The sequence below is a fragment of the Cervus elaphus genome, chromosome 23 (genome assembly GCF_910594005.1).
Source record: "Cervus elaphus chromosome 23, mCerEla1.1, whole genome shotgun sequence".
Lineage (NCBI taxonomy): Eukaryota > Metazoa > Chordata > Mammalia > Artiodactyla > Cervidae > Cervus > Cervus elaphus.
In genome coordinates, this window is record NC_057837.1 from 40,744,013 (window position 1) to 40,755,888 (window position 11,876).

At 61.1% G+C, this 11,876-nt stretch overlaps 1 protein-coding gene across 2 annotated transcripts; it reads right to left on the bottom strand.

Annotated features, from left to right (window-relative positions):
• Positions 1-257: 257 nt before the first annotated feature.
• NKX2-2 (NK2 homeobox 2) lies at positions 258-11,659 on the bottom strand. Of its 2 annotated transcripts, none has more exons than XM_043883847.1 (3): positions 11,543-11,659; positions 2,573-3,256; positions 258-1,704 (listed from the first exon to the last, which is right to left on the bottom strand). In XM_043883847.1, exons 2-3 carry the CDS (start codon positions 2,829-2,831, stop codon positions 1,142-1,144), a joined length of 822 nt encoding a protein of 273 aa, XP_043739782.1. In that variant the 5' UTR covers positions 2,832-3,256; positions 11,543-11,659; the 3' UTR covers positions 258-1,141. The 2 variants fall into 2 exon arrangements, with proteins under 2 accessions (XP_043739782.1, XP_043739783.1); XM_043883848.1 differs by lacking the exon at positions 11,543-11,659 and adding an exon at positions 10,774-10,871.
• Positions 11,660-11,876: the final 217 nt, after the last annotated feature.

The following is an 11,876-nucleotide window of genomic DNA, read 5'->3' on the forward strand; positions in this document are numbered from 1 at the left end:
GCTCTGCTGCTCACAGGCCCGAGGCCCGGCGCTCCCGCCTGAGGTCCGGTGTCCCAGGGCCGAGGCGCGGAGTCTGACCCGCCCGCCCGGGTGAGGCCTGTTCCCGGGACCTCTGCCGCGCCCCGGATGCCCCGGCCTCCAAAGGATGCTGGTGGGCGCGCGGCCCGCGGCCTGGCCCGGCTCCTTGCCCGAGGCCTCAGGCCCGGCGCGGGGCGACAAAGTATGACAGAACGGGAGGGCAGGGCTTGGTTTTTTTCAAACACAGGATTTTTATTAAAATTCTTATTTTAAAAAATTGAAAGCTTTCAGCGCCCGGCGCTCTTGGGGAACCGCTGAGCTCCAAATTCCGGGGCTCAGGCCCCGGAGGACGGGGCAGGGGGGCTTCTCGCTCGCCTACATTATTTTTTCCTTTTGTCATATTTGAGAAATGTTTGCACTGAACAAAATTTTAAAATATATAAAGAAAAGAAAGCAGGAGTAACCAAACATAAGCAAACCAAAACAAATCACAAAGAAAGGAGTTGGGCCCGGAGGGGTACAGGCCCTTCCTGAAGGTCATTTTGGCAACAATCACCACTGATATTTACAACGAAAAGCGAAATCTGCCACCAGTTGTCAGAACGTTTACATGGCCATAAATATTTAGCATTTTCTTATAAAAAAAAAAGAAAAAAAATCCTCTATTTTTAAAGTGTTTTCCACTTGCTTTAGAAGAAGACGCTGACAATAATATCGCTACTCACACAAACGTATTTTACAAAATTCACAAAAGCAGGGCGCGAGGCGGGGGGTTCTTTTTCTCCTTCTCGAGTGAGGACGTTAACACTGGGACCATTAGGTCCCCGGGGAGAAGCAGAGAAGCGAAGCTGCGCAAACATTCTGTAAACACGGCTTAGGGTTCAGCCATCTCCAATGGTTCAAACGGAGAGAGGGGTGAGGCGGAGCTGAGTGGGTGGAACTGCCTCTCCAAGGAGGTGCAGGCCAACTCTTGGCGCCTCTCCGACGAAGCCGAGAGTCAACTCGACTCCATAATAATAATTATAATAATATAATAACCACCGTTCGGGCCGAGAGTCCTCCGCGCCTCCGCCGCCGGGGTGGGGCCTGGGCCTGGGGCCTCGAGTCTGGGAGGGGCGGGCGCTCACCAAGTCCACTGCTGGGCCTGGACCAGGGGGTGTGCTGTCGGGTACTGGGGGGCGCCGGCCGAGCTGTACTGGGCGTTGTACTGCATGTGTTGCAGAGACTGCGCGCTGTAGGCCGAAAAGGGGATGCCCGCCTGGAAGGTGGCTGCTGCCAGGTCCTGGGCTTTGAGCGCGTGGCAGGGCTTGCCGTCCCTGACCAAAACCGGCACGGCCACCCGGCGCGGTGAGGGCAGGGGCGTCACCTCCATACCTTTCTCGGCCCGGGCGCGCTTCATCTTGTAGCGGTGGTTCTGGAACCAGATCTTCACCTGCGTGGGCGTCAAGCGGATAAGGCTGGCCAGGTGCTCGCGCTCCGGCGCCGACAGGTACCGCTGCTGCCGGAAGCGCCGCTCCAGCTCGTAGGTCTGCGCTTTGGAGAACAGCACCCGCCGCTTCCGCTTCTTGCCGGCGTCCCCTCCGCCGCCTGGGGTCTCCTTGTCATTGTCCGGTGACTCGTCGGCCGATGGCTCCGGGGACTTGGAACTCGAGTCTTGGGGCGCCGCGCCGGCCGCCAGCCCGTGCACTGGAAGAGAGGGAGGTCTGTCAGGCGCCTGTAGGCCCCGTGCGCCCCGGATCTTCCGCGCGCCCTCTGCCCCGTGCGCCCCGCTGGCCGGCCCGGCTGCCTTCGCCCAGACCCTCGCCCCGCTCCACGCCGGATGGAACTGTCGGCGTCTCCCCCCTTCCCCGGGGGAAAGAGAAGAGGCAGGAGTAGGGGCTCGGGGCTCTGGTTTCTAGGGGTTCGCCCAGGGTGGGTGCGTATTTGGGGGGGGCGGGAGGAGTGGCGCGCAGAGGAGATCACCGCGGGTTATGGGCTCCGGCCCCCTTAAGCAGTTTCCTCTCCGGAGAGACGTGGGCAGATTTTTAAAAGAAAAAACCCACAATCCCGGCATTGATCGGGTCGGCCATTTAAGGCAGGTTTTTGGGGGCTTTCGTTTCTGCTTTCCGACTTTCTGGACACCCTCCGCACCGCACAAAGCGGCCTCTATGAAACGGGGAGGGGGTAGGGTGAGCTATTTATACCCGGGCCACTCTCTCCCCGTACCCCGAGGCAGGCTAGCTTGCTGCAGGCCGGTCACTCCCGGCAGTCGGAATGGGGGAGGGGGCCCTGGCCCGAGCCGTCCGTCCCGGTTGACGTCTGTAACCGGCCCTTGGGAGGTACCCCCCTCCCCCTCTCCCTCCTAATTTCTCTTCGGAAAGAACGTGAGACCAAGTGGCCCCCCCCATCCCCAGCCCAGGGACGTCTGGCGAGGCGGGAAGAGAACAGGGCATCCCAAACAAGCGTTAGGCATCTTTCCGGGGGCGCAGGGTGAGGGATCCGGCTCACAGGGCCCCTTCCCCTTCCTCTCCCGGGCTGCGGTCACCAGCCGCTGCAGCCCAGCTGCGCTACTTACGCGAGTACTGAAGGCCCTCGGTGCTGGCCAGCCAGCGCGTGTACGGGTTGTCGCTGCTGTCGTAGAAGGGGTTCTTCAGGGGCAGGGTCTGCACTGTGTCCAGGGCGCCCTGCCCCAGCGGCCCGGCCCTCTTGGCGGGCTCCGGGCCTTCGTTCTCCTCCTCCGGCCCTTCGGCCACCGAGCCCTCCTCATCGTTGGTGTCCGGCAGGTCCAAGATGTCCTTGACCGAAAACCCCGTCTTTGTGTTGGTCAGCGACATGGCCCGCACCCCGCAATTTATGCCGCAAAGTTGTAGCTTCACTTGGTCAATTCGTGGTGCTCCCAGTAGGGGCAGGGGAGGGGGTACGGGGAGAGGGGTTGGGGGAGGGGAGGGGGGATGGGCTTTAATTAGAGAGATTATTTTGTTTAAGAAAGAGAAAGAAACTCTCGGAGAGGGGAGGGGGGGAAAAAAAGCCCCAGGAGTTGCCGGTGTCTTCTCTACAGGCACGCGGAAATGGACGCGGGGTGCCGGGCGGCCTGCGCGCCAGCGCCGCGGGCCGGGCCCGAGTTTGTAACTCCAGGAGGGGTGCCAAGGCGGCGTCAGCTCCGGCGGCCGCTCGGCGCGCGGTGGCGGCTGGTGGCGAGGAAAAAATGGGCCATTGCCCGAGCGATCAGTCCATATAAGGCTGGGCTCCACTCACGAACCTGGGGAGGGGGGGGGGGGGGAGAGGGGGAGAAAGAGAGGGAGGGAAAGAGAGACAGAGGGAGGGAGGGGGAGCGAGAGAGGGAGCGAGAGAAGAGTGGAAAAAAAAGGAGGGGGGAGACATTAAAACGCAAAGGTTGGACACGTGTGGGCGGGTCTTGGAAGTCAAGTGGATGAAGACTGTATTTGCAGATGTGAAATTGTGGGTTTTGGGGAGCTCCGCGCTCCCAGCCAACAGCCCTCTAGAGCAAGATGAGAGGTGTAACGTGTCAATTAATTGCAAAGACTGGGCGAGCCTTTTTTTTTAAACCCAGTATTTACATACAAAGGACCACCGCGTCGCTCGCGAGTCCACACACTTGAAAGGGCCGTTTTAACAAATTGCATCTTCAAAAAAAAAAAAAGCAAGGGAGGAGGAAAGAAAACAAAACAGAAAGCCGGAGGAGGAGGAGGGAAAAGAAAAAAAAAGTCCTCCTTAACATTCACGGGTTCCTGCCTCCCCGCCCCCGCGCGCCCGCCCCCAGCAAGCCGGAAAATTGGCGATTTGTGGCGCCTTTGGAAAAGGGGGAGGGGGCGCAGGCTGAGTCGCGGAAATCTCTCCTTCCCATCGCTGGCGGTTCCCTAAACAAGATCCGGTTCAAATGGCAAGAGCCCAACTTCTGTAAGCCTCCTAGGTCAATATTTTGGTTGAGGCTTAAGGATGAGTACCAGAAATGACAAGGCAAGTAATTGATTCTAGTTAACGCCGAAAGAGCCCGAAACCCAGGAGAGGGATCGGCTCGAAGCCGGCCGGAGCCACCACCCAGCGACACCCGCACACCACCCCCCTCCCACCCCGGCCCGCCACTCTTTATTTGCTAAAGACATTTATTTCCGTCTCCCCGCCTCCCCTCTCCCCCTCCAGCTCCGTGCGGCCGGCCGAGCAGGACCGCACCGTTCACTCGGGGCTGTGCGGGCGCCCAGGGAGGGGAGGGGAGGGGAGAGGGGGGAGTGGGGAAGGCTCCCCCGAGCCTCGATCGGCCCCGGCCCCACCACCTCCGGGCCCGCGGGCCGCGCCCTCCGGGTGGAGGGAAGGGCAAACGGCCCCGCGCCCTCCCTGCCCCCTATTATGCCTCCCTCGGCAGCCTCCGGCGGGGGCGGAGAGAGGGGAGGGGTGGCGGGGCGTGGGTACGGGCTCCAGCGGGGGTGAGGACCCCAAAACGGCGGGAGAGGGGGTCGCAGGGCAGGAGGTGCTGCTGACTTCTCTCTGGAGTTTTCTTCTCAGCAGAGAGTCCTTTCGGATGCCTCAGGGGCGTGTTGCGAGCAGGCTCTCAGCTTGTGTGAGGTTGGAACTGAACTTTCCTGGGAAGGCACCTTCTGCTCGGGGCCGGCGAGGAAAAGTCCGCGCCGCACCCCCGCCCCTCCTTCCAGTTTGGTTTAAATTTTTTTGGGGGGGGAGGCGCAGGTTTGCTACCTGATGCTCGTCCACCCCAGATGAGCGTCTGAACTGTGGTTTGCCCGGGGGGGCGGGGAACGGAGAAGGCCGCGGCTGGGGTCTGGCCGCCTCCTAGCCGCGAGCGCAGGCGGGCGCCGGGCCTCCCCGCGCGCAGCTGCGGCCTCCGCGCCCGGGCCGCCCCCGAGTTGCCAGCGCCCGACGAGGGCGCCTCTCCCCGAGCCGCTCGGCGGCTTTCTGCAGCCCTCGCTGCCTCGCCCCCAGTATGTGACGTGGGTGACAATGCCCCAGGTTAGAGCGAGCCCCTCGTCGGCGCGTCCTGGGTGGTCGGACCCGGGCAAACACAAATACAAACCGATTGCTAAGCTGCGGACAATGAGCGAAATGTAGACAAATGTCCCGCTCCCGTTGGAAGCCTTTGTCCCGGCTCGGTTTTTGCATTTATTTCAGTGGCGAAATAATACATGATTGACGCTCTCTTTCAATGTGTCCTAACTGTTTGGAATAAATCTAAGGTTGTTCCTAGTTGTCATGGCATTCAACCCTTTTCAATGGACTATCTCTTCATTCATTTCTGAATCCGTCCACAATATTAAGGAAACCCCTTCATGTCGACGCTCCTCATTCCTCTCTTTTTCCTCCTACTTTTCCCTTTCTCCTTTCTTACCCCCTTGCCCGCCCCGCCTCCCCGGGCAAGAATTAGAAACTGGTTTGAATCCTGTTCCTCGAACCCATTACTTTTCGTGCCTTTTTCCCCCTTTCTCTCTCCAGTCTGCCTTTCCCAGCCTCCCCCCTCAACCCCCCCTGCTCCGGCCTTGCCTCCCCTCCCCCTCACTCGGGAGCTCTCTGCCCCGTCCAGTCGGAGGAGGGAAGTTGGGTCTGCAGGCGTCGGGGAGGCCCAGAGTTTGGAAACAAGGGCTCCTGGGCCTGCCCCAGCCATTGTTACTCAGCTGCTAAATAAATAACTGGCGAGGAAAGTTCCTCAACCCAAGCTTTGCAGAAAAAAAATCGTCCTGGCCCTTCCCTGGCTTCCTGTGTCCCAAGGGAGGGGGCGTCTCTTGGGGACCAGGGTAAGCGCCAGGAAGGTCAGAAATGAGTCTGGGTGGACCAGGCCAATTGCTGGGTTGGGTGAGAAATGTCCCTTTTGGCAAGAAGTGTGTCCCTTTGGCTTCTGTCCTGAACCATCTTTGGGAGGGGTGCCCCCAGACACCCCCTCCACCCCCCACAGCCAGCCTGCTCAGTCCCTCACCTGGGAACCACCTAGTTCCACTTCGCTCCTAACTTCTCCCTTCTGTCCTCAAGGTGGCCTCTCCCAGGATCCCATCAGCGCTGCCACTGTGGATCACATCCCCTCCCTGCCCCCCCCATCTGCATGGAGCACAGCACCTGGGAGACCACCTTCCTGGAAATTGATCCTGGAGAGGGAGCACTGAGGGGAAGCGCTCTGAGAAACAGGCCCCCTCACCCCCACCCCGGGACCAGTTCATGGAGACAGGGGCCCCCCAGCCCAGGCCCCTCAGCCTCAACAGGCCAGAGTTCTCCCACACCTAGGGTCTCAGGGGCCTCTTTCTGCAGCTCTTGCGGGGGTTGGGGGGGCCCACACCCCCGCCTGCACAGGCTGCTGCCTGGGTCTCTGCTCCCCTGTCCACCCTCACCCTTGGTAGTTTTTCCTGCCCCATCCGCTGCGCTGTCTCCCTCCTGGGACCTCGCGAATCCATTTTGCCCAGCGCTCTATTGCCCGTGCGGTTCCCGCGTCCGCTTCCAAAGCGCTGACATTTGCAATTGAAAAGGCCCAGGGAGACCGCTGGGAGGCCCGTAATTGAAGGGGAGAAACTCGGCTAGTTAGAGGAAGATCATAAAATTCAAGTCCCCCAGGAGTGGCCTGCGGACGCTGGGAGGCCGGCAGGGGAGCAGCTGGCGGCCGGGGGACAGGTCTGATGTCCAGGGTCTCTCGGATCTCGTGCGGCCCGAAGAGAGAGCGGGGCAAGGCACTAAACCTCACCTCTGCACAGAAAGTAGACAGGTGATTGCATCCGAAGGGTTACCCAAGGGGTCTTGCTGGGAGCAGCACAGCCTGGACTTTTTGAGCCAGGGGTCTCCTGCCTGGTGGGATACGGCCCATGCAGCAGGCTGAGCCCGGCGCCCCTGGCCCTTTCAGAGTCCTTAACGAACGCCCCCATCTCCCCACCGAGTTGGCTCTGAACGCCCTGGGTCCTCTGGTTAACCAGCTCTGCTTAGATGTGCTGGTCTCCCCATCCCGGGATTCTTGAGTACCTTCTTTCCGGGTGTCTGTCGCACCCACCCAGGAGAGGACCATGTCCTGGGTCCCCTCTTGTTTGGGTTTGGGCTCTGGGTTCTGCCACGCTTCCCGGGAAGCTCCTGAGCTGTTCAGCCTTGGGCCTTCTGCTGCGAACTTGGGGAGAAACTGAGAGGCGCCAGGAGATTCATGGCAGCTGTCCTGGGCCAGAAGGGCTTAGCTCTCTGGTGTGCGACCACCACCTCTGACCCCTGCAGGGTCACCTGAGCAGCCAAAGGCCCCCACCCTGGGTCATTAGGCTCCGGCGTTGGGGCTCCAACTTCCTTACACATCTCGAGTTCTACCTCCCCTTTTCTCCTGTTGGGGACAGCTCAGAGGGTGTCACGGGCCCCAGGGGGAGATAGGGGGAGCGGACGGAGAGGCTCTTTCTCCCTGGAGGCTGAAAGGCATCTTCTTAGACTTCTCAGGCCGCTCAGCTCCGGTGCCGGTGCCGGAGGGATGTAGGCGCAGGCGCTGCAGAGGGCGCGCGGGGAGCTGAACCACCGTCGGAGGCCCGGGAGGGAGGCGAATGTACACAGGCTAAGTGTCCCCACTCCAGGACAAGTGGTCCTCCAAGTCGGCCCAGTGTTTACCTGTTTACTTTCCCAGGTAGCTCAAACACGAGCGCCTTTTCTGAGCTGCGGAGCGCGGGGGGCCGCCCTGGCGCGCCCTGGCCCCCAGAGCCTTGCGCCTGCACTGTGCGCGGCTGGACGCCCCCTGTTGGGGGAGGGGTGCGCTCTGAACAGCCGCAATCCAAGACGGGAAGGTCCTTTGGGAAAGTGAGGCGAGACCCGGTCACACCCACGCGTGGGAGCTTGGCTTGGGGTGCCTGGAGGAGTGCAGCGGGGCAGCACCCAGCGCCCCCACTCCGCGCGCTTCCCTCTGGCCGAAGGCCTCTTGGCTTGAAGGTCTCTTGAGAGGTGCTCCGCGCTCCTCCTACCCTTTTCAGGCTGGTGAGAGCTTGTTGGGTAGGTGCCTCCTCCAGAGGAGTTCAGGGCAGAAAAAGTCCGGGGTTGGGGGTACCTTGAAGTCCTTTGAGGATCCCAAGCCTTGAAGCTCCAGGCTGCACCCCTCGCCCTCCCCCGTCCACAAAAGCCCGTCCAGTCATTAAAAATACAAGATCTTTCCCATTATTTGAAAATACTAATTTGACTTTTTTTGGAATGAAAAGAGGTTGAAAGAAACTCTTTCTCTGGTACAGTACGTGGCTGATCTCTCCGGCACCCGGCACATCCCATCTCAGATAACAGCTTTCAAGTGGATTAGTTTATTGTCTGGTTAGCGCCAAGGTGCTAAGCGTTTGTCTTCCTTCACTCCAGAGACAAAGCGCAGAGGCACCTTCCTTCCCCCCCTCGCAGGATTAGCAGCGCGGACACAAAGGTTTTGTGGGAGGGGTGAGGTTTATTTTAGCTCGGGTTGGAGACTCAGAGCGTGGTGTGCACTCGAAATCAGCGGGGACGGAAAATATCTTCCAACCTGGTTCCCAAGCCCGGCGACCAAGATGCCCACCTTTAAGATGCATTCCTCCAAAGTGGCTCGTGGCGGCTTCCACTCCAGGTGGGGGAATGGGGGCCGGGGAGGGGGGGACGCCGCAGAGAGCAGGGCTGTCAGCTCTGGCCGCCAGAGGAAGGAAGTCCAGGAGTGAGGTCCCAGGGTACCAACCCCAAGCGGGACCTTTCCCAACCAGAAAACTGAAAAGTAGGCTCATCTGCATTGGGTCCTAGCACCAATCGGCTTCACCTTCTGCCTCTGGAGAAGGAAACAGGTCCTTGGAAGTCCCTGCAGCCTGCGGGGGTGGGGCGATGGGGGTGAAGGTAGGGGTGGGGGGTAGGGGTAGGCGTGGGGTGTGGGGTGTGGGTGGAGGTGGTGGGTGTGGGCGGAGGTGGGGGTGTGGGATGGTTGTGGGGTTGTGGGGGTGTGGGGTGGGGGTGTGGGATGGGGGTGGGGTGGGAGATTGGGGGGCACTAGAGCCCTGTCAGTGAGGCCAGATCAGGACAAGTGCAAATCTCTGGCAGGAGAGACCCACAGTCATCAGACAGAGGGACCAGATAAGCAGGGACTAGTGTGAAGGAAAGGAAATCTGAGTCCACTTTGGGTTCAAGTCAAAGGTGAAGTTTTTTTCTTTCTTTGATCTATATTGTGTTAACTCTTACCACAGGAGGGGAAGAATGAGGGCACCTTCCAGGGAAGTCAAGTCATCTAGAAGATGTTGGCCAGAGAAAATTTCTAGACCCAGAGACAGGGCTCAGATTCTATATCTGAACCCCCCTCCCTACCTCTTCCTGGAGCCCCAGGAACTCTATAAAACCTCGGAGAGAGCTGATCTTGGGACCTAGAGCCTGGAGTCCCTCCTGCAATTAATCGTGGGTGCAGGGTGCAGGTATCTGCTGGAGCTGACCCCTTCCCCCCGCCTTCTACAAGGTGAAAGACACATCACTTTCCCAATTATCTTCCTCAGAAAAAAAAAAAAAAAAAACCAACAAAACATTTCCCGAGGACATAAACTGTAATAGAAATTAGGATTTCTCTTTCTATTAATCAGCCTCATTGTGTGGGCGAAAGACCCGGCGGACATATGTTAGGACTTTGATAAATGTGCTTTAATGAGATCTTTGAAAATGCATCCAATAAAATAAAAGGCGAGAAAATCCGTTTAACTTTCATGGATGTTAAATTGAACACGAAATGTGGCTCCGGGCGCGCTGCAAAATGGAACGGGCCTTCCTCCAATATTTTCTTTAAAAACGTAGCTCTAAGCCCCCTTTAGGCCAAATGAGCCCATCTCAGCCAATCCATTGTCACCGGTTTATTGGGGGAACCAAACGCCACGTCCCCCCGGGCTCACCCCTTTGCTCTATTCGTTCGCTCTTCTCTAATGATTAAATATGTTACAATGAGATTACGCAGCGTCAGTGTTGCCTTCAGGAACGTTCTTCCAGCCAAGCTCGACCTCCCCCCCGCCCCCATAAGGGTGATTTCAATGCAGGAGATTTGGGTTTCTCTAGAAAACACGACGCCGAAAGCACGTTCTTATCTGAATTTACTTCTCAACACGTGACAAAATCATTCCCACAAGACTTCGAAAAGCCAGCGGCCTCTCCAAACGGGTTAGTACTCAGCACTTGGAGCTCGGCTGAAGGTTCGGCGCCTCGTTGCCCTCGCCGGCGCGGGGACGCCTCGCTTCCAGCCAGCGCGGAGCCTGCGAGCTCGGCCTGGAACGCGGGGAACCAACTCTCGAGGGCCCTCCGGCACCAGAGAGAGGGGGTTCCTGGGGCTCTCTCATTTCACCAGTCTGAGCCCCCGAGGTCCACAGACCTCCGCTGAACGCAACGCCCCCTCTCCATCCCCCAGCGCCACCGAGATCGAGAAGGTGCTAGAGGCGCGCCGAAGGGCCTCCTCGCAGTGTGTGTGTGTTTGGGGAGGGGGGCGCAGTGGGGGCGCCCCCTCGGAGACCAGGGCCTCAGCAGAGCCCACTGAGGCGCATTTCTGATCCTCTGGCGATCTCTACTGACACAAACGAGAACTGTCTGGCGCCTGCGCGACCCCTCAAAGTCCTGGCTGGAGCCGCCTCCCCAAAGAACCCCCCCTGACCCCTACTCGGCCCCCCAGCGCTGGTCCTTCCTGCCGGTGACTCCCGCCCCTCACCCTCTTCCTCCTCACCCCCCACCCCACCTCGTGGTCCAGTTCCACCCGAAGAGCACCTCTTTCTCCGAGAGGCGCCATCTCCAAATTGCCTGGGGGACATCGCCTCCGCCAGCAGCCCCGGCCCGACGCGCACGGGGGAGACTTACCCGAGGAGGTAGGGCAGAGGCGTGCAGTTCCCGGCTGGGGCTGGGGCGGCCCGGGAACCTCTCGAGCCGGCGATGGGGAGGGGCCCGAGGCGGCGGCGCGCCCGCTCCGCCTCCCACTCTCGGCGCTGTGGCGACAGCCCGGCCGAATCTCCAGGCGCGCCTTTATCTAGTCCCCCACCACCTACCCGGGACCCCCCTCCTCGGCGCCCCTCCCCCGTCGCGCCCTCCCGGGCGGGGCTCTGAGCCCCGCCGCGCCGCTCCTCCCCGCGTTCCCTGGCGCCCGCACCTGCGGGCCTCCGGAGGTCCCGCTCCCCGGCGGGCTGGAAAGTGCGCCGCGGCCGGAGCACCTGGCCTCGGCGGCAGGTAAAACTTTTCCCTCCTGGGGGGCGCGGCGGGCGGGGCTCGGTCTCTTCCCGAGCGCCCCCCTCGTGACCCGCGGTGCCGGCGGAGGACCCGAGACGCCCGGCACTTGGCCACCTGCTGCTTCCGACACCCCCCACCCCCGAGCCGAGGCGAGAACCGCGAGAGGGGGCCGCTCAGGCAGTCGCGCGTGGGACCCCGAGACCCCTCTCACCCCCGGGCCCGCGCGGCAGGGTCCCGGCCCCGAGGCGTTCGGGTCCCCGGCGGCGGCGGAGGCCCGCGTGGGCTGCTGGCGCGACAGCCGGGGTGGGCGGTGGGGGGACGACGCGGGGCTCCGGTACGGCTTCTAGCGCAGCAGCGCACCCGGAGATCCCGACCACCCCCGGCCACGCGCTAGCGGAAGGCTCACCTGGAGCTGCGCCCGGAGCCCCGGCCCGCGAGCATGCGGATCCCCGGCCGCTCTTTATCCCGAGCCGCGGGCGGCTGCAGAGCAGCGGGCGCACGGGCACTGGCGCGGCGAGCGCTCCCCCTCCCGGCTCCGGCTCCCGGCCCGGCGGCCCCACCCTCCGGGCTCCGGCCCCGCGGCCGCAGCGCAGCCCCAGCGGAGGGGGCCGCTCCCCCGCGCCGCGCGCTCTGTTTGTTTTCCTTGCCCGACTGACGTGAGTCAAAATATTGGCCATATGTTCAGCGGTAATAAATTGGGTATGAGCGCAAACACACTTGGGCTTCGATGGCTCTTTCAG